The following is a 22,477-nucleotide window of genomic DNA, read 5'->3' as shown; positions in this document are numbered from 1 at the left end:
AACATCAGATTAAATGAATCCTTTCTATTAACGCAATTCTAACTACATTCACGTATTTACTATAAACTTAATCTGGCGTGATCGCCCTCCCTAATGTTCAGTGTTGCAAGTTAGTGCAGCGATTCTAGTTGGACACGGAAATTCTAGCCATCGTCTGTTTGTCACGCAAAGTTATTGCTACAGATAGCTCCACGCAGAAAGGTAAATAGCTTAGAGAAGCTTCAATCACAATGTTCAGACACCATTTGATCGAGATGCAACACTTTATTAGTAGTAGTAACCAACATAACAAGCTATCCACAAACTTCATTCGTTCAGACAACAGGCGAACCATCAACTGGCATGACGATCCGTTTGAGAAACGTTTATAGATGCAGTTATTATTTGTGATATTATTTACATACTCTGCGGAAGTATCTGAACTGTGCTAGATGCACTATTTATACGCTGATCGTTTCGTTTACTATATCGTCGTTTGATTGAAACAGAGGATGTCTCTGTGATAATTTAATAGATAATGTATTCGCTCGCTAATGCCTTAGGGACATGCTGTGGTATAGGTTCGAACCCAGGCATAAGCACGTTGCGGTTCGTGCTCACTTGTGGAGTGCCTAACGGCCATACTGGACGTAAGATTCGAAACATAACGGCCAAAATTACTACGACTCATAATTACGCTTGTGAGGTATTTCGTATGGCACGAAATATATAATGTTCTAGTTTCTGAGTCCCCGAACAGTGCCATCGTGCACGTGCGGTCGATACCGTTGGCACGCACGCATGTACAACACAATGACTTGACGCACGTTTGATATGTCTGTACGGACGGTGAAATACATGGACGGCAAAACAAGGGAGGGCGTGGCCATTGCTATAATTGAAATCCTGCAACCATTGTCTATTACAGTTTCAGTTCTACGATGGATAGTGATAAACGGAGGTGTTTATAGCTGTTTCGCTTACTCACATGGGAAGTTTTTGTTTTCTCGTTTGTAGATGACTCTCCTTACAAAATATGGAATTCTAATCTATAAACTAGTTAGTTCAATGATTTTTTGCCATCAAATTAAGTTTTTCACACAGGCCGTTTTAAGAGAGATGCCAGTTGAGTATAACTATTATTTTGAAAGTGTTCCATCACCACTAAGTCTAAATGCTTCCTGTAAATATTCAACACTCCATTTAATATTCAGATAATAAATCAGGTCTTCAATTTTCGTGTTGATCGATCCCTTAAGGCTTGGACTGTTGCCAACGAAAGCTTTAAGAAAGGCATAAAACAGGTACCCATAATCCTCTTTTGTTCCACCTTTAAAAACAGGACACGCAGAAACGTTATCCGATACAGAAGTAATGTTAAGGTCATACAGAGCTCCTATATGTGCAGTGATCAGAAAGCTGCTTCTTAAAGATGAATGGGCTTATTTAAGGAAACTCCTTTTTGCTGCGGCCATAGGTTTAATTCGAGACCTTATTTACAAGTCTCCAATCCGCGTCAACTGACAGGGACAACAGACGAGTCGAATACTTCTTTCTGGAAAATACGTGGCAGCACGGTGTCATCTTCGTTGAACATAATAAGAACACCAGCTGTACATTCGATTTTATTCGCAACGGAGAACATCTTGTAAATCGCGGGCAAACCTGGTGCTATTTCTGCGAGTGATTCCTAGATCCATTATACTTTTTCATTGCTGGAAAATCGACTATGGCTGGCTACATCACTTGCTACAATCACAATTGTCGGAGAAACCGACAATTTCAGTCGCTCGAGCTGATTCTCCAAGAGGCTCCGTTTAATCTGGATGGTGTCGTTCTGCTAAGGTACATTTGCGTACACGGTATGCACTGTAAGAGCTAGAATCGTCAAAAATCCTTTCAATCCACATAGGGTCCACATAGGGACAGTAAGTTTTTCTTATTCTGATATATAGAGACCTGCTTCTATCCCTTACCAACCGCGTTCTTAGCTGAGCTTCGATATCAGGTAATTAAGTAAGTTTATCGTCTCGGTGGGGGGATTCAAGCAGCGAACGGAGATGAATAATAATCGACCTTCACGCATATTCGAAACATGAACCTCCTTCCAACTGTGACGTTTTGTTCTAGAAAAAACCGAGTTATTGGTCATAGTTTCGCATTTCTAATATGTGATCATCACGCAAGAGGCTCTGGTTCTAAAGTTTCTCGAGTAATGATAATATGTGACGAGCGTATGCCGGCTACGAGAAATAACCTTTGAAAATTCATCTCAATTCGCCCCGAACGCTTTGTACGTTTGTAATGAATAACATAGATGGAAAAAAAAAACACCACATCACACTAGACAATCGAATATGGATTGAAACGTTAACTTCGTCGGAAGTTTCAGTTGTGGGGTTCGGTTAGAATTCAGTTAGAACGAAGACATGTTTAGCTCTGAGGAAATTGCGATAGCGTACCTCACGCGATGTGGTTAGTTTTAATAGCTTAAGGTAAGTATCTCTTCCTTTGTTTCTGATTCACAATTGTTATCGCAAATCGATTTTTTTGGGTTGAAACCATTCCCAATAGAATAATGTTTTGAAATTCAATTTTGTACTCAAAATCGGCGGTTAGCTCCACAGAGTCGATCAGCTCCTTCATACCACTAAGCTGATTGACTTTTGATCTAAATCTAGAGATAAATCAGAATTTGCTAGAGTCATAAAAGATTACTGAAAATGAACACTTCAGGTGTCTTAAATTCCATTTTTTTCGTTGCACATTTCCGATCTGATAGGCTCGAACATAAGCGAATGCCCTACCGTTGTTGCGTCCTAGTCGGCAATCGAATCGGTACTTAAAGCAACGCCACAAGCTGTTCAATCGAAGGTTCGGATATTGGTCATCGTGTAGGTTTTAATCGGCGATGGCGGTGGTATCCGCAAAACGTCGGCCATATTCGACAGGGATGGCCTAATTTGAATGGAACATTCAGCCGAATCTCGGATTTTTAGTAAGCTTCTCTACTTAGTGACGTCCGATAATTGTTCTGATGTACCTGCCTAGTAAAGGAACCGTTCTCAAAGACGGCAGGTCTTGCCTGGCGAAATACTTTGGCCCTATATAAACCATCTCGGCATTGTAGATCTTAATGGCGTCGAGAATCAATTGCGGCGTTTGTTGAATCTATTTTGTGGCTCAACACTATTTGAGTACATATTGGTGCGTCTGTCGAGTGAAAGTTCGACACTACCTGCTTTGTTCTCGGCACCGTTCAACGAAATCACTGCCACTCCACTGTTACGTCGAGTTATGGTGCTACTTAAGGCAGTAGAATATATATATGATAATGATACTATAGAGAGATAATTAGCATTGCGTAGAAGTAATTTAGTCATTTGTACACATCCTAAATTTACCTTGGAACGTTTTTTGAGGTAGGTGTTCCGTGTTACAAGGTAATCGTTATGTTTAGCAAAGGCAATAAACATATGTGCCATTTAGATGCAACGCTTACCTAAAACCGCCTATTGAACAAATCTAAACTCTTTCGACTAAATGAAGCATTAGTCAGTTAATGATACGTAATCTTCATCTAGTTTCTGTTAGCTTCCAATGAAAAGTTTCATTTATTACGCATTATATATATAAAATATAACTAGCTGTCTGTTAGACACTAGCACACAGCTCTTGTTCGGTCTGCCTTGACAAAGCCGCGTTCAACCATGATAGTTTATTAAGTTTCTAGATTCCAAATACAAAGCCAAAATTTAACTATAATATTCACCAATGGAAATAGGTTATGCAATGGCTCGTATACGGCTGCATGCTTTTATGGTCCCGTATCACGTCAACCACTGCCAATTTACGTCCATGTACGTTGGCCTATATGCGCGCTATCCGGATAACAGCTTTGATGCTTTGCCCTGAACGTACTCCGTAAACGCTCTGAACGCCTATAGACGAAGGAAATTACTTTTCGGCGCGGTTGTTGCTTAGTCAGACCGGCCGCAGTAGAAAAAACTGGAACTACTTCAGCTACAGACAAAAACAATTTGTTCTGACCTTTCAACCTGACGAACAAAGTCATTGCTGCTGTAAACACTGTATTTAAGATGAAAAAAATCATATCTAGATACATTCAACACGTTTTATCCAAGTCCGTGAAAATCGATGCTGGACCACGAGGCTGCCCCGCATTCGAAGAAGACCTTCGAGGACGTTCAGGCACGGCTTCCATAGACAATAGGGATGATCGCTAAATATAAGATGCACACGTCGATCTTCAGTCACCTAGAACGCATCGTAAAGAAGCACCGCACAAAGGCTAACAATACATATGACAGTGATCTTATCGTCGTATTATAGCATGAACGGTTTACTATTGTCATTATGCTGTAGTCAAGATAAATTATGTAGTGAGTTTACATACGCACTTGGTTGGCTCTTGACTTAGTGGACTAGTTCTTTTTTTGTACCTGGGTTGTCGAAAGGTCTGCGTCCTCCTCGGTATTCTCCTGGCTACTTTTCTTTCTATTATTAATAAATCTATTTTCTACAGGAAACTTTCGTGCGGAAATCTGTTTAGAGTGTTCATTGGATTGCATTTGCTTGGCAACAGTCTCAGCTACAACTTCACAAAACTCCGCCAGATCCGCGTCCGTCCGAGCAATAAATGTTCGCCTTAATTGCCCTGTATGAATCCAGTAGGTAATATGCTGTCATTAATTATAACAATGCTCTTTCTTCCCGCGATTGGAAAAACAATCTAAATTTCGGTAAAAATCAATGCCTGATATGGGTAGGGGTATCCAACATGCTGCACACGAAACGATTCTATGAATTGTAAGTTTAAATAATGATTTATAATTTCGGATCAGCGTTTACTATTGCATTTGTGGCATACTTAATTTCGAGTTGGCTTCTATGAGCACGATCAGTACGACGAACGGACACGTATCAGAGGACTGAGTGGCCCAAAGGAGGTCTCTTAGCTCGCGTCGAGAAAGCCGTCGATAGAAGCAGTCTGCCAGAGACGGGCACATCTCCTTTGCATCCAACGAACTTGTTTCGATCTCGTGCTCGCCTAACGATCTAACACATGATATTCACTCATTAAAGTATAATAGAACAACGTGACATGTGCTTTGGCGCCATGTGAAGGAGTTAGTAATAATGAAGTGTCAACATAATAGACATCACTAAGCAGGTAAAACAGCGGATCCGCTAGGTGTAATGTTCAGAAGATAATGTTTCAAACAAATTGATACTAAACATCGACGAAAACATCAGCAGGCACACTGGTCTGCAAGAAGTTTTCATACATAATATTGTACAAAGTTTTCTAATGTTTGTACACATGATCAATGGGAGATTAGGAAATGGTTTTTGTCAGTTCATAATCACTCGTTCTGTTGAGGCTCCTCAGCGGTATGTGTAAACGATCAGCGACAGGCATCATATCTTCGCTTTGGCCAGATCCAGGCTTCTGTGTAAGACACGTTTCGATGAAAACACATAGCTAGCGGAGCTACCAGCTCATTCTGGCTGTCATTAGACTTTATCTCAAGGGATATATCAAGGTGTCCTCCATGTCGGTGCTTGACATCGAAAATGCGTTACAAGACATTATGACTAACTAATAACTATTCTATAAATGGTGTCACGTCTGCTAAATGATAAAAATAAAACGGAACTTTGGAAAGGTACCCTGTTGTCAAAAGTGTGAGACACACCCTATATATATATATATATATATATATATATATATATATATATATATATAGAGAGAGAGAGAGAGAGAGAGAGAGAGAGAGAGATTTTAAAGGTTCAAGATCTATCTGATTTTGCTAAATTATTCTTCTAATGCACTGAGCGTCTATGGACACTGCTAAATCCTCCAGAATCGCTAGTCTAGTGACAATATGGAAGAAACTAAGACCAGACATGTTCATAACATGCATCTATGATAAATATGACCAATATAAAGAACATATGTGACTATACGAGAAAGCAGACTATTGCGAATGAAAACACTAAATAGTTTAAAATGGCAGATCCAGTATACCGAATATCTCCGATTGTTTCTACAAACCATTTGAGTACAGAAAAACATAGAACAAAATAATTAACTGCCTATGTATAGGCAGTAGTAATAATATCTGCCTGACAAATTTGTGTTTTGGGGGAAGGCATTGCGAGCTAGAAAAGGAAATTAATTTACGAAAGCGGATTCAGTGACTCGTTAAGATGGCCGCTGGTACTCGGTGGTGACCGACAGCAGGTGCGCATCGATCTCCCGGAAAGTAATTGAAGACTGATAAAACGCAAGTCATATTCGCCTTTACGTGCTTCCTATACAAAGTCCTGTGTCGGCATTGACGGCGCGACCACTTGGCTTACGTGCCATATCATATGCCGCTGATAGTGTCGTAGAGCGCACCTCACATCGTATAGTAGCTGGGTTAGATTCTTCTGGGTCAGAACATTTGGATCGCTAATTTACCGACTTAACAGACTGCCTATAATTGACATCGGCATTTATAAAAAAAAATTTATATATATATGTATAAGTGTAGATCGATCGAAATGCGACTCTTTTCTGGCGTCGTTCTAAGCGTGGGCTACCGTCAAAGTGGGCGTGTCCATTAACATGTGCAGTATAATTCGTTATAATTAGGTCATTTTAAGACCTAAGTCTTAAAATGTTTTTAAGACTTTTTTTTTTAAGTTAAAAGCAAGGGACATAAACATATGCGTATTTTAAGGCCACTGTCGTGCATTTTCATACCTCCTTACCTCTCGCGTTCTCCATTCGTTTCATTCTACAAGCCGAAGGAATATCTAGTGCGGACTAGATGTTCAGTACAGCCCAGTCTACTAGAAACGATAACGATTTTACCCACCCGGTTGGACGTGACGCATTTCCATATAGGCTTCTCACTTTTAACTTGAATAAAACACATGGACCCATATCAAGTTTTGAGCTTCTACTATTATTTATGGGTTATTGTTTCAAAGACAAAAAAGAGACAAATAATCTTCTTTAGCAGCTCGAACAGACCCTTCTGTAATCATGCCACTTGTAGTAGGCGCTAACGTAAGACGATTACCTTAAAAATGACGCCTAGGAGTTGGCAATCTCAAATCGACCACTTTCCACCCACTGAGTAATTGTTCTAATGCAACGTTTTGACCTTAACCTCAGCGATCTATACATGGCTTACGCAACCAGCGAGTGCAACTGTAGACTATAGTTAGCATCGACTTCAAGAGCCTTCAAGTTACATATTTATGCGCTATATGCATGTAAGTTATACATACATAACAGTAATGCTTTTCTAGAGCACTAATCAATTGTATTGTACTGTCAATCCAGCGAGGCCGTTCGTGTGGTTATCCTTTAACCATTTTTTATCTTTACCGTGTTAGTAGGCTCCTAATGAATAAACATGAATGTGCGAGATATTAGCGTAGAGCGTGACATTACCCGACTAACAGTCAAGGCAGAGAAAGAACTTTATTTATATGTACTAATTATAAACTTTTTTAAAGGATTTATTTAACATGTAGCACTTGCCACTTACCTGATGCGTGTTCTATCTGTGAGCTTATTCTATTCGTGAGTTTCCATAGAGGATGGTATGATCTTAGACGCTCAAGCCCAATTTTAATATCTCGTCGTACTGAAAGCACCGGCTTGAGTTCATACTCAACTTTATCCATGCTGAGGCTAATATATCCAGAAACGTTTAACAACAGGCACTAAGGTACACTTGATTCAACTAGGCAGCCAGTCGCCGATATAAGGAGAATATGGGAGATATTTAGCTATCCGTAGAATACATGTGTTTTAGATTTCCGCCATTGATTTTTTTCATATCAGCATCAAATTAACCGTGAACCGGGCACAGACTATTTCCACTTGGGCTGCTAATGGCTGAGCCCTTTTGCTCTGTCAGATGTATCGTATCCTCAGCAAAGTTCTGGACGGCTTGCCATGCGTCTACTACGAGCCGTCCAATAAAGTGTTCGAAAAAATGTATTGCTAAAATGAAATAGTCAGAGAATCGACGTCCAACCTCGTCGTAATTTCGTCACGGAGTGAGTTAAGCTCTATTGATCCATATTTTCATGACTCAGCTAGAGTGACGAGATTGTCAAGCATAGGCACGGAACTGCCACCAGATTAAAGCAATCAAATGACGAAAAACCAGATGACCAAACAGTGATGCAGATTTGAGTGAGTGGAAATACAGTTGCAGGTTAAATGTACGGGTCCTTGAGTCTTGATCCCGTATCAAGTAGAGCATATAATAAAATACGTGTTTAGCCGCCGAAAGGCGCACGTCGTCACCATTGTTTTTGTCACCGACACGCCAATGAAAAGTTTGATTTAATAACATCAATCGTTTAGAACAATGTCCGCTGCAGGTTTCGGACAGGAGCATCAGTCGACTTCTTACCACTGAGTTGCCTGTAGAACTTTATTAATTGGCTATGTACATAGGCTGTTTAGAGATGAGATAAGGTTAAACGATTCCCTAAAGGTCAGTGTAAAACTGCGTGCACCTGTGAGAAAAATCTGATCAAAGTTGATGCTTTGCATATTTTTTTTTCGAATTAGACCATCCTACTAATACTAGCTTTTCATAACACATCTTGCAATGAGCAGCAATGAGCTACGAAATCAGCTTAATCAGATTGGTTCTGCTGAGCACTGGCTAATTTTCTTCTTCCAAGGGGTGAAGATGTTTAGCGTAATTTTATTGAAAGCTCTCACGTTAAATCATCGAAACGGGGCAAAGAAAAGTAACTCAGTCATTCATTAATAATAATAGAATAGTAATAGAATTAGTGAGGTTTACAGAGCCAGATTGATCTATAGCAGTGGCGAATGTTAATAATGACGGCTATAAAAAACAATGCAAACGCGGTGATGACTAACATCGTCACAGATTAGACCATCCTTAATGTAAACCGTGTCACATGTCCGCCGTATTTCTGAACATTCCGAGCACACATGACCTGTGTTTCTGTTCGCTCCTAAGCGGGATCAAAGCAGATAAGCTCAGTTCATAGCGTTTTATAACATTCGACGTATATGTATGGTCTGCTGTTGCAGTACGTGAGCCATTAAACACTGATGTTTTGCTTCCAACTTGAATAATTCACGACCACATTACTTTTAGTTTCATATGCTCATATGATGTAAGCAGTCGGGTCTCGTTGCCGCGGCCAAACCCAGTAATTTCGTGCCATCGCCAGACTGTTCTGAGCCTAGCGATTTACATGCAAGACATTAAAAAAAAAAAACTAACAGCTTCAGTGGAGAAAGAAGAGCGGAGCAGGACCTGAACTACTACAAACATTAATTTTATCTAATCGGTCTTCACGATACAACTGACAGCAGACGGTGGAAGCAAACAACGTCCAGCCGCGTTTGCACCCTTTCGGGAATGAGTATATCCTAACAATAGAGTAAACGAGTTGCTTCTCCTTGTCGAGTAAACAGGAAAAGAAAGGTGCCAGTGGCCTTAGGCTGACCCGGTTCAGCTATTTAACTGATTAGAACAGGGTTTTCAGCAGGATGTGGCGAACGCGGTTTTAGATAGTCATGTCTGCTTGTCGATATAGAAATAGCATTGGATATTTATAATTTTACATGCTTTAGCATCAATCCGCCTAGTGAGACATCGATTTATAAAACGATATGACAACTTAGATAGATAGCCGAACTTCTACTTGAACTGAAATGCTATCGAATACTGTCAGGGCATAATCCGTTATATGGGCTGTGCTTACGTATCGGTATTACACGCCCATTTCGAATCTCGCGAGAAACGATTTACAAAATAGCAGGAAGAACAATTTGTCTCTAAATTCATATTTCTCTTTGCGGAAGTCCGTAGAAATGCGTAGAACTTAGGAAACAAGATACTAGAGCGGTCAAGTTAATCTGCAAGCAGGCAGACAGGCGGGCAGGCTTATCGAGTTATCTTACTGAACTGTAGAATCTATAGTCAGTACGTTTCACGTAGACACACACTCTCTGTGAGGCTGTACTTACCCTCGGTAGAATGTATAAGATGGAGGATTTTTATTTAGCGGTATATAGTAGCAGGTACCTGTTGATAAAGCCCTGATCGTTACTGATAGTTTATTTCGGAAGTTCGAGACGACTGATTGGCCTTTTCGGCCACCAGGAACAGCTCGCTTCTCCTGTGCCGTTAGCCTTGGAAATAACAAACAAAACGCTAGCCAGCTAGTTCATGCCATGGCGATTCGTTCTGAAATAACATATGCTAATGCTATCAAGTTTTAAGCTCCGGCAACGATTGCTTTTAACAGTATAGTTGGCTCTTCTGGCATTGTGAACTATCAAGAGGATAAATCATCATGGTATGAGATGACCCAGGTTTGATAGCCCAAATCATAACGGGACGGTGAGAAATCCCATATTATATGATTAAAATTTGAATCAAGGATCACGGGAAACCTTGTATGCATGCGTGCCACAGCTCAAAGACAATACGAATTTCATTTCACTGAGTTTACGTCTGTTAAGCTTCAAGGCTGTAGTAGCAGATTTAAGCTGTTAGCTCTTACGATCAAATATGCTAATAAATATATATACGACCTAATGAGGATATCATGACATATATGTCCTGTGTGTTCCACAGTGTTTGTATATGCTCGGAAGTTCATATTGAACTTTTATTTGGAAACCGAAATCGGACGGCCGGAAGTGGCAAGCAAACGAGACAGTGAACGATAGAATTTTATCCGTGTATAATTAATTTACCACTGTATCATTCGGTTTGCAAGGAGTCAAATAATCCATTGATTGTCTGTTTGATAATGTGTATTAGAGGTAAAGAAACTTATGGATTCTCCAGACAATATTTATGAAACGGAGGTTAAGCCATAAAACATGATACCTTGCTAAATTAACAGATGCTGACAATGGAGCTAACCACCCAATTTATAGTTATATCTAACTTTTCATATCCAACAAGTATAGGATTGTATGAAATACATGCATCCTGGAAAAAATACATTCATATAGGGCTCGTTAGATTTAACCATTCAGACGTTCCTAAGGCTAAAATGTTTAGCAGGAGTTTAGAAAGTCCTCGCATCATTGGATGAAGTCATTCGAAGGTAATTTTATGCTAGCTACTATCATACCGACAGCAACACACGGACGGTAGAAAATAGTCAAGTTTAGCCCGCTATGAGCCATTTACTTTAGTAGTTCTGACGTTACCGATCAGACGGCGCTGGCTTCACTACCACGAAGTCTAAGGTAATAACTTCGACGAACTTCCACTTATTCTTAAAGAACAATCTGTCACGGAAACGCTAACTGGATAATATTGGCACTTAGCGTTGTTATACGTCCCAAAGCAATCACAAGTGTTTTTGAAATTTATGATAAGCCTCTAGAAATAGACATATATCTATTCCTAGAGGTTTACCATAAATTTGTACATCTATTTACGTCTGAATAATAGCACCATGTCGTTACCCGTAACCTGTCACTGTTCTTTTTGTTTGGAATTATAGTATATTATAAACGTGACTATTGTAAATGACAAAACTGTGCGTAAATTTGGAACGTTATTGCATTAAATCATCTAGTGGTATTGCGTTCCTACCTGTACCGATACAGCTACGTGCACTGAAAGGGAAAAAGACTGCTCCATACAGATAAACCATAGGGCATATTATTATTTGTGCCTTAAATAGATGTGCGTACGAAAATTCTAAAAATCAATCGTAGTTTTCAAAGCAGCAATGTCCTTCTCTCAGAGCTGAGCAGCTTTGTAAAAATAAAAAAAAAAAAAAGGGGGCTGCTTCTTATTCGGTGTGGAACGTTCCACCAGTTTTGTGTTTAATCGGGATAATCGAATATCGAAAAGCTAGCTGGAAAAAAACCTAACATGAGTCGCAGAATTGTTATGTATACTCATTGAAAAAAGACTGCCAGTACAGTCGTTGGATCCCGATGATAATCATGCTAAACTGATCTATAAATTTTTCTGTATAATTTCGTGTCCATATCGGCGAAGGCTAAGACAAGCTTCATGAGGTACTAGATCAGTAAAAAGCGTGAGCTCTCACAATACTTGACTCGCACTCAATGGTGCTCGCTTCGCAATTTTGCATAATTGTAACCATAAAGAAAACGCTATCGATAGACAACAGCTAGAACAACACTTACAGGCAAACGTATCCATGAATCATGAAGATAGAAAGATCTACACGAAGCCATTTGCGAATGGTGGATCTTGTTCCTTCAAACGTAGGTTGCGCAGATCTTTTTAGTACTAATGTAATCGATGTTTTTTTTTCTGGCAGTTTATGTCACTTATTCATGGTACCTAATTTATATGTTCAGTAATTGTTAAACGACACAATGTAAATCAGCACATACCTAAAAGTGATCTTCACTCCGTTTCATTCCAGGCTTCGCATTAGGCTTCTTGATGTCCTTGCTCGTTTCAGTCATTCTTCACCTGTAGTTTCATAAAACTTTAACCAAAATGATCCTACTCATGTAGGCGTAAACGTCATCGAGAGAGCAGAACTTCGTTTGGCCCTTCGGTCTTAACTGACCAATCCAATACATTTCAGGCCATCCATACGTCGATCGCTGCCAGTTCATATACAACCGACGCATCTAGCGACACAGACTAACAAGTTCGAGACTGTTCTTGGTCTCATGTCTAACTTTTCAATGCGTAGTTCAATGCGACATAGTATGGAAGATCGTCACTTCAGTGATAATCGAACAGCGATGGCCGGAAGTTGATGTTGACAGGCAGACTACTTATTCCAGCTGTTGGCCAATCAAGCGCGCATGCGAACGTTCAAGTCTGCGCAGATCCATTGAGCACAGTCATTGCGCCGTTACTAGCAGTCGGCGGTCTCTTCTCATCCATAACGTAATGTAGTAGGGTACGCGAGAGGAATCAGCGTTTTTGCATTGGATCGCGAGTAAATTGCACATGGAGCCGCTGTACAACGGAGCGATCGCAGAGCGTCTACAGCAGCCTAGCTACGTCTTGCTGTGATTGCCAATGGAGGCGTGTCGCCAATACCGTTAAAACCATCAGTGTCGCGGTTGGTCAAGCAATACGTCCGTATAGTCATTGGAGCGCCCTCTCCTCGTTGAGAGCAACTGATACCGTTAATCTGCTGAGCAAACAGGCAGACACTGCCAGCCAATTTTAGACTCAAGGCGGCCGCCATTTACATTGGGGAACGCACCTTCGGCGGCGGAACGGCCGCTACTTGGAGCGCCACCAGGCGGCTGGGAAAAAATAATTACGGTAATATTGTGCTTATCTAGAGCATAGGTGGCATCGCTAGCCATATACGTGAAATGCTAAACTGTTCAGCCACATTTTCTCGAACGGCGTGGCAGTAGGGTCTGACTGCTGGCATCACGAACTTCCCACTAAGGAATAGGAGAGGGTGAAGCTAGCCGAGAGTCAAGAAGGATCACGCAAAATCGACTAATGGTTCAGCAATAACAGCTATCACTGTTCCAGTCACTGCTGCTGCTTCCACGGGTGCGAACTTCCACTAGGCAGTAGACCGCCCTTGCTGGCATCTCTGCCTGCGCTGATGCAATCGGTAGACGCACGGTTGTTCACTGCATCGTTCGTTCGTTTAGACCTATACTATCGAGCGCCGGTTATGACAATTCACACTATTAAGATCGCACTTCTTCGGGCGCCCTACCGCCACAGACTGGCACCCGGCAAACCGGTCACAGATATATTGCTGCAGTATATAATCTGTTCAGAAACAACATAGGAGACAAAATACAACAAAAGCAAAATCCTACGAAGCATAAAGGGTCAGGGCAGATAGACAGCAAACTGTTGCTTAGTCTATCGGTTAGGCCTCGGATGGGTTAAACAAAAGGTTCACGCATGAGGACGACGAAGGGATACATTCAACAGCTTAGCGGGGTTTTGTATTGAAAATTACTACCAGATATTCCACGATGTATTCCTTTAACATAAAGAAGATCTAATCTCTGTTTTTGTATCGATCACTTATTATTCTAATCATATATACTGCTTACCTAAGATCTAACACCGCTATATAAGCTATTTCTGTTCCTGTACAATAGACTGCTTGAGGTTCTGCAATGAAACTCTACTCTGGACCACCGAAAATGCCCTTCCGAATTCTGAAATTGTCCAGCAGGGACTATAATAGAATGGTAATGGCCTGGAGCGCTGGCTCAAGCCCGTCAACGACATACGCTACACGGTGAATATAATTCAATTGAGAAACAACACAATATTAGAACAAGAATAAATTTTGCTTGGTGATCGTTCAGACAATCTTTTCAAGTTGACATCTTCATAATACACTCAACGAAGCAAAGATAAAGTATGATTGTAATGATTATCTTTGTTATTTCACGTTTCGTACACATAAATCTATGTCAATGTACAGAAAGAGCTAGCGAGATAATCCTGCGTTTAAAAAGTAGACAACCGCTTTTTTGTTGAGGGAGTTCCTCATGCCAAACAACGAAAGTAATCATCCCTGCTAATTCGAACACAATCAAATGTGTCTGCTGCCATACAGTTACAACTTCCGTTATCGTTGTCACATCTAGTTTCCTTCTTTCTGGAATACCGGGATTCGATGAAGCGGTCAAACAAACATGACATATTGTTACTACCGTCACGGTCCTCATCAGTGTGCTTACATTGTGCGTGATTGGCGTCCTGAGCCTAGCATCAAAGAACACCTTAGGATACGAATTCGAGCATGCACAAACCGGAGGCCAGATATGTTCCATAGATTTAGCCTAGCAGGTCTCGACTGTCAGGAGGTCGGTAATCTAACAGGCCGCTTAATGATTTCACAGGTATGTCGAATCTCATTGTGACCAGCGCATTTATACATTCACTGAACTATTTTGGAATTAACGTTATATATCATATTGTGAACTAGAGACTTCGTGCGGCTGGTTTGCAGAATCCCGTTCCGCTTGTCATCACTGCTGGTCTATGAAGCTTAAAAGTGTGTCGCCATGTTTACCATTGATGATAACATGTTTAGATATGGGGTTTCGATATACTCATTATATTGGTCATTTGCAGTAGATCCATTGGTGCGCACTTATTTTCATGTAGGGCCAAAGTAAGCCACTTGTAAACGCAAACGATAGAAGGGACGCCGCAGGGCTAATCAGCTTCTATTCTTCATCAAAGTGTATCTTCGCGATGCACGATCTAACTGACGAAAGTTTGTTCGTCTAAATTTATGCATTATACATTTCCATACCGTAAAAATCATCGTATGCATAGTGTTTGCGTGTGTGCCAGTTAATATAATTTCTTCACAGAAAATGGTTAGCGGGCTTCGATCTTCAGGCACGGGATGATCTGAACAGAATTCATAATGCGGACTTCGGCTATCAAATCGCTATTGTCGTTGGCAGATGGGCGTGGGCAATCGCTAACGGAATTACTGGGCTTAATTCCTAATTGGCATCGTTTACATGGATTAATCGTCCTGCAATGCGGATGATGTAATTCGTCTGTGATCTGATGATCTATAGAACAAACAGATGTATGAATGGCTGATCGTTTGTGAAACACGAAGCTTTTCAAGCGCTATATCAGAATGCAACGAGTGCCAAACAAGTCCGATATCAATTGTTTGATTTCTGTTTAATATACTATAATCATAAAAGAAAGCTATTGAAAACAGAAAGCTAACTCTCAATATAGTTATAACACATTAAGGCATTTGTAGCCGTCCTAACATTACTCGTAGTACATCGAGTATAAGATATACATTGTGTGGAATGTTACATGAAATTATAAGCCTGTACAAATGAAAATAAGCATACTATTTTTAGTTGAGAGTGGTCCCTTGAGACAGTAAAAATAAGAGCACGACCATGGTGCGACTCGTGGTCGTATGGACACACATTGAGAGGAATCTCACCTACGAATATCCTAAGACCGATCGGCTATATTGCAGAGACTCTGCCCGTCGAAATCGGCCCTATAACGACCGCAGCAGATTTCACCTGATAGATAAACCACTGAGTACCATGAGCGTGGCGTGCTTATAACAACGGTGCTATTCATGTTCTTCCGTCGAGCAACCAGCCCTGCTCGAAGGTAAAGATAGTGTTCCTTGTATGACTGATCTGAACTGGAAAAACGAGAGCCTTTCCGAGGAGTCTGAGCTGGAAATACACCAGATGATTATCGTCAGTAGTGTTCGCCTTGGGTCCCTCAATCTGGCTAGCGTCTAGAAGATAGAGATTAACCCGTGGCACGATCTCAGGTAGCCGGAGGGGTCGTATTTTATCTAATATATACATTTAAACGATTAGTTGGAGACAGGGCACCGTATGGCTGAGCGACTTCTGTGATTTAGGCACATCAAGGTCTCGTTCCGTGTCCACCGACTTTTGCCATATCTTAACATTTGCACTGTCATAGGATCCAAAGGAACGCGAACGTTCGAACGAAGCAACAGGCAGAGTTCTTGTAGACAGCTAAAAAAAGCAAACTCTGTTATTTTCCTTCTAGAGCTCGAGAATATCGAAGTAGGCGAAATTCCTATAAGGATTATTGTTAAATGTGTCGTGGCCACCCTCTGGAGCTAACTTCAACATTGTCCAATAGAAGTATAAATTTTGCACTAAAATTATTTCACAAATAAGTCTATTGTGTTTTTTTTAGTGGAAATTAGGAAGCTGAGGTCCAAATTAAGCGCCAACTAGAAGTACGATCAATGACTTTACACTTACAACGGTGATTTGGTTGATTTCGTATAGTAAAAGCGCTTCAAAACAACTTAGCGCTATGCTTCTATAAACACATTCATCATTTCATAAACCTATAACTAATTAAGATTACGTTAAACGTAACGTGACGAAGTAACCTATTTTTGTAGAACGGCCTTTCTTATTTACTTTACTAAAGAAATATTGCTTAATTATATTATAACCAATTTTTTTTCAATTAGCTAAAGAAAACATTTTTATGAAACGGAATTTCCCATCTATCGTCGTCCACATGAACGAGTACGATAAAGCGACTATGTGTTTACATTTATTTCCTTTCTCTTAAGTCAACTAAAATAAATGACGAAACCCTACTCTGTCGACGAAAGTTTGTACGACATTAACATCGTTCGGACAGTTTTTCACCCGATTTCAAAATGACGACATCTATTGTTTTGTCTCGGATTGAGAACTAGTACCTAAATAAGTTATTCTCCTTACAAGTTCCACGTACTGATTAGTTATGATTTTTTCGCTGTAATCGACGCACGAGTAATTTGAAAATTATCCTATTCTTATAAATGCCCATAAAAAGTAAGGCTTTTATTAAAAAAGCATTAAAGCTTTTCCTGATTGCACGTCTATTCGTGATCGTTGCTTTCGTCTATCCTCTCATACACGATTTTCTATACGGATAATCTAAATAGATTTTCTTTCGACAAGCAGCCCAGTCGAATCGCCATCGTTGTCTAACCCACCCTATGATGAACGTCTGAACTTGCGCAAACGACCGACACAAATCAACTTCACGGTACATTCAAGTTAACAATAGCCGAATTCCAGCGAAATCACTGAAACCAAGAACGCTGGCGTCGTTCGTATTACTCAATCATGAGAAGCATAGAACCACAGCAGTCATTTATTCAATATATTATGAACGTATCGAACTGCTCGTTGAACGTTAAGCGTCACGCATCATTGGCGACTGGCCAAACCCCAGACCCTACCGGGGAAGCTCAAAGCTTTCTTTCCTCACCTTTCCTATAAGCACAGTTAGCGATCCATGGGGGTAAAAAGGAATGAAAGGAGGGGCGCCTCTTCTTTTTCGGTTCGCGACTTGAGCCGATGTCGCTTCTTTATTGGTCATCAGTAGAATAGCTGAGACAGATAATTTAACCAGCTGAAACAGCTGAATGAGTATGAGTTGAATATAAATGAGGAAAATTTTTCGTAAAGGGCAACCCTCATATAGGGATATTGTGCTTGTTCGATGAGCGCCACAGTGGTGTGTACTGTTTACAACTAACTGTCAACTGTGCAGTGTCTCGTACGATGTCTTTCGTAAAGTTTGCGTATAAACGTGACTGTCTTTTCTATCTAACGGCTCTGTGAGCTGCACAGAGATACAACCGTATAGCATCTTGGCATTTCGATGGTTAGAATTTGTTTTTAACGACCTGAAAATTCTTCAGACATTCTTTGATATTCGTCGCTCACGGTTGAAATCAAACCGTATTATCTAGCCAATAACTTACATTTAGTACAGTAAATTGAACTATTCATCTGTAGAAAAGCCTTTTACAAGGAACATTTGAAGCTATGTTTCGCATACATTTCTAGTTAGTTTAGCGTCGTGCTGAATTCAATATAAGTTGTTTGCCCTCTTTCTCTTCCATTCAACTCGTGTACGCAGGTAACGATGCTGCCTCGTATAGAGCATCATTTGAGCATCTGTCCAAATGTACCAAGCTCATTTAGTATCCTGACATCGAAACAGAAGAAACTTCTATACATAAGCGTTGCTACGAAAAAAACCTATCATTTCAGCGCTAGATCTTTATACAGTTTCCCTCGTAAAATCCCATATGTTTTTAGTAAGTTAGCGAACAATTTTTGCCTCTTTTCTTTTTAATAGAAATAGTAAATATCTACTAGCAGCAGTCATATATTACAATTATGTAACCAGGACGATAGGTTGATATCCTTTGCTTTTTGTTAGAAGACATATGTTGATCGTTGCCTTTTCCATTTCCTTCGCAAATTCGTCGTTCTTATGTACAACAATTCATCATTTAGTCAATCACGATTTTCGGTCGCAATGCAAGGCGTCAGAAGTCCGTCAATCTTCAATTATCTAATGAATAAGCGTACTACTGACACGGCACATCTACATCCAGCTACTCTAATTTATTATTAAACGCTAAGTTATAATAAAATACAACGATTATCTTACCATAGCTTACCACATATCTATTACTCAATATAATTTAACTAATGCCTTTTTAACGTTTGCCTCGTCGTTTATCTCATAAACTCCGATTTCGTTTACAGACGGTCCGCTGCCCCTTACACGTCCCAATTCGTCAGCACAGCCACGGTGCAAAGTTCGTCCAAATGCCCACTTACCACTATACGCATTGTTAGCACCAACAAAATCATCATCATCATTACCTGTGAAATCTACATTAGCGCCACCGGGCAATTTATATGCAGCACGTCCAGCGTCGTCACCATCCACATCAGTATCACGGCCAGTACCAACATCACTCGCACCCCTTACCATCACCACGGGGACATCATCATATGGATCTGGGGCCTACGGAGATGACGGAAGTAGGGGAGCGGGAGCGAGCTATGACGGTTACAATTGCTGGTCATAAACTGCTATCGGCTGATACCAAGAATCGGTTAGAGTGAGTGACGGACACAGTATATAACACAAACGGTTAATCGGTATTGTCTGCCACTACAAAAACGTATTAATCGATCAGAAAAATAAAATAAATGCTTCGAGCTCTGCGTCCGGCGTTACCGTCGATATGTATGTGTCCTTAAATTTTACAGGTAAGCACCATAGCACGGCACCGTCACAGAAGTGGTTAGTTAAATTTAATCAGTTAATCAAGGACAATTAAGTCGAGCTGACCCAAGAGCACGTGGCTCTAGGGACATAGCTTTCACCTTAGCTACGAGAGATCCTAGTTTAAATTTCTGACGAACCTTATAATTTTCTTGAAGCAATCTGAAAACAGTCCCAAGGCTTCATCCTCCTACCTAGGGGGTTCAAGGCATACGCGTTTGTAGTGCATAATACCCCCCCCCCCCCCCACTACAAGGTTTTTCAGTCCTATAAACCTCATAAAAAAAAAGCTGCGAATGAGCTGATTTACTGTGTGGATCAGCCCGTAATTAGGTCTGCCCAGCAGCAGAAAAAAGTACATACTTTTTAGAGCAATGTGATCGAAGAAATTGATAGACTGGTAGTGCTAGTCTGTATCGTTGAATATATTCGGAGATGTAGCGTTCTTATTTCTGAAAACTTAATCAAACAAGCTAAGTAAGCTGAATCCTCTAGTAAAAAAACACTTCAATAGCTGCGTCATCACTACATCAAGCACAAATACTTACGTATGTCGATTACATCGTAGACAAGTCAAATATTACGCGAAGTACATAAGGTTTTTTGGTATGTATTTTTTGCGAGTCTACGTGCTGCTCAGGAAGCGTAACAAAAAAAAAGTGACAAAATAGAGACGCACAATAACAAAGTACGTACAAAATTGTAATATATATATATATATATATATATATATATATATATATATATTTTTGTGCTCTTTACTCCGTAGCTCTTGTGAATTGGTCACGTTTTTCACTAGAGTTTTTCTTGCAGCACCCCCATGTCACATAAACTGAATCAGGGGTGTTGTTTAATAAGCAAATGCCTAAAAATAACTCGTCATTGCATTTCATGTTGAACGATAACAAAAAAGTGATCAACAGATGTTTAATTAAGACTAGCCTGTGTCGGACCACAGATATGTACATGTTACATGTATGTACCGAAATATGATTCAGTCATGAATTTCGCTAGTCCTATTACATGAAGCTCGATTCCTTTGCGTCAAGCGCAGTTCTCGCTCTTGAAAATCAGCGTTACCTATTGTGGTAACGTACCTCACCATTATTAAACAAGACATGTTTGCGAGTCCTTGTGTCTGTTATGACCGCATGAGTAAACAGGTAAATGAAAACCACTACGAAGCATCATGGTTTTGTTAAATGAATCTATGTGGGTGGTTTATAGAAAAAAATAATAGAGAAAAATGTTCTAGAAAATCCGAAGCTGATGGGAATTGCATTGTGCGGTGTTTTACCTCCCCCCTGTTGCTAAACTTCGTTCCAGACAGCTAACCCTTAGCACAAAATGTCCATGCACAGTTCCGGACCTAAATCATCTGAGGTACGCGTAAGTTGAATACGAAAATACGTTACCGTTGAATTATGGCATTACTTTTCGGAGAGCTGACTTATTCAAATAGAGCCGACAGAGTTAACCAATACCAAATATAATAAAGGCAACATGTTGAATATTTGCATAATTGGACTGTACCGTAAGTTTCACTAAATTCTAGTAAAGCCATCTTTATTGGGATCGCCTAAAGTACCTTCGCAAATGCCCAGTCCTATTATTTTTATATATAGGTAGCGTTTCAACAGAGCGTACTAGTTCGTTCTACAACGTGCGCTAAAGGTCATACATTACACTTGCGTTTGTAAAAATGCCGAGAGATCTAACTTGCCTATTCTAGCTAGCTCACTTATCGAAGTATAAAATTCCCTTTTTCTACACCTAGGATAAAAAAAAACGTTTTTCTCAAATAAAAAGGGGTTTAAATATATGAAATATTTACATTGTGCGAAAAGAGGGTATGTTTTTTTTGTATTTTCTTTATATTCCGTTTGTACATAAACAATGATGACCTTTTCATATAAATTTTTTTTTTTATACGAAAAGGTCTTCATTTTTTAGCAACACATTTATCACCATCCATCACTCTTTACGATCCTCTCGTGTCTTTACCTTGTCTCGTCAGATATTTTTCGGTTTTACGCTAAAGAAGTTGTTTAAGAAGATAATTAACGAATTACGCATCGCACTCTCCAGTGACTCGAGGCGGTAATCCGTCGGCGCAAGGTCTGCGAATATGGCAAGCTCAAAACAACCTATTCCATAGTTTCATGACCTCGGCAAAAGGGAAACAGAGCAGGCGTCGGTATTTTCAACAACATGAGGAACTCGAATTCGATAACGGTAAAATTCACTCTTCAGGTAGATTGCAACGGGTTATGAAGGGGAAGGGCTATTTTCACATAATATATATAAATAAAAGAAAAAGAACGTTTGGAATAAATGATCTTTATTTATGTATCAAATGAACATATTTTTTCTCACGAACTGGCTGAAAAGACCGCTTATGCCAATTAGCTCAAGGTAATCCGTATAAAAGAACCTCAGTCATCTTCAATATTTGCTGCTACCGCAGAAGCTGTGGTACGGAGCCAGAGTGTGAATCTACTCGTGGTTCTAACACAAAGATAAAACCACTTATTCGCTTTATCGTTTATTCTTCAGATAAAAAGATGGATCTTTTTGAATCGAGCCAAAACACATTTACGGGGCTTACTGCATAGAACTTCTTCTTATGTAGTAGATCTTGGTACGCATCCACGATCGGATATTGCACATGTTAAGATTTGGTCCACGCGACTATTTTTAACTAGATTTCTGTTTGTATCTAGATATTTAGGTTATATAATTCTCTGAGCTGTAAACGACTGTTCCCTAACGACCTTCCGGCTATTCGTAATTTCCAACTCGACATACCAAACCGATCGGCAACGGCTCTACCGTTATAGTTCTCTAGGCACTGTTGTCACTATAGATCG

The 22,477-nt window shown here is 40.1% G+C and overlaps 1 protein-coding gene and 1 long non-coding RNA gene across 5 annotated transcripts; one reads left to right on the top strand and one right to left on the bottom strand.

Moving 5' to 3' along the window:
• Positions 1-3,654: 3,654 nt before the first annotated feature.
• On the bottom strand, positions 3,655-13,341 carry LOC111247282 (uncharacterized). 4 transcript variants are annotated; one of them, XM_022797998.2, is made up of 5 exons: positions 12,404-13,341; positions 12,191-12,263; positions 4,871-5,058; positions 4,443-4,657; positions 3,655-4,257 (listed from the first exon to the last, which is right to left on the bottom strand). In XM_022797998.2, the coding sequence occupies exons 2-5, from the start codon at positions 12,211-12,213 to the stop codon at positions 4,096-4,098; spliced, it is 588 nt and encodes a 195-aa protein (XP_022653733.1). In that variant the 5' UTR covers positions 12,214-12,263; positions 12,404-13,341; the 3' UTR covers positions 3,655-4,095. The 4 variants fall into 4 exon arrangements, with proteins under 4 accessions (XP_022653733.1, XP_022653734.1, XP_086841658.1 ...); XM_022797999.2 differs by lacking the exon at positions 12,191-12,263 and having other exon boundaries at positions 12,404-13,320; XM_086985532.1 differs by lacking the exons at positions 12,191-12,263; positions 12,404-13,341 and adding an exon at positions 7,551-12,176.
• A 1,164-nt stretch (positions 13,342-14,505) lies between these two features.
• LOC147756862 (uncharacterized) lies at positions 14,506-19,565 on the top strand. Its single transcript, XR_015325107.1, has 2 exons — positions 14,506-14,866; positions 19,079-19,565. It is a non-coding gene; the product is annotated as an uncharacterized LOC147756862 (long non-coding RNA).
• The last annotated feature ends 2,912 nt before the right edge of the window (positions 19,566-22,477 follow it).

Source organism: Varroa destructor, unplaced genomic scaffold (assembly GCF_002443255.2).
Source record: "Varroa destructor unplaced genomic scaffold, Vdes_3.0 BEIS01000003.1, whole genome shotgun sequence".
NCBI lineage: Eukaryota > Metazoa > Arthropoda > Arachnida > Mesostigmata > Varroidae > Varroa > Varroa destructor.
Note: the sequence above shows the minus strand (reverse complement) of the source record. Positions and strands in the feature narration are given on the sequence as shown.

Coding starts and splice junctions, on each gene's coding strand:
- LOC111247282 (XM_022797998.2), bottom strand. CDS start 12,213: ATGATTCATGGATACGTTTGCCT. Junction 5,059..12,190: donor ATTCATGGATACGTTTGCCT/GTAAGTGTTGTT, acceptor ATCATGTGTTAG/ATCGTTAGGCGAGCACGAGA. Junction 4,658..4,870: donor AGAAGCCAACTCGAAATTAA/GTATGCCACAAA, acceptor GGATTCATACAG/GGCAATTAAGGCGAACATTT.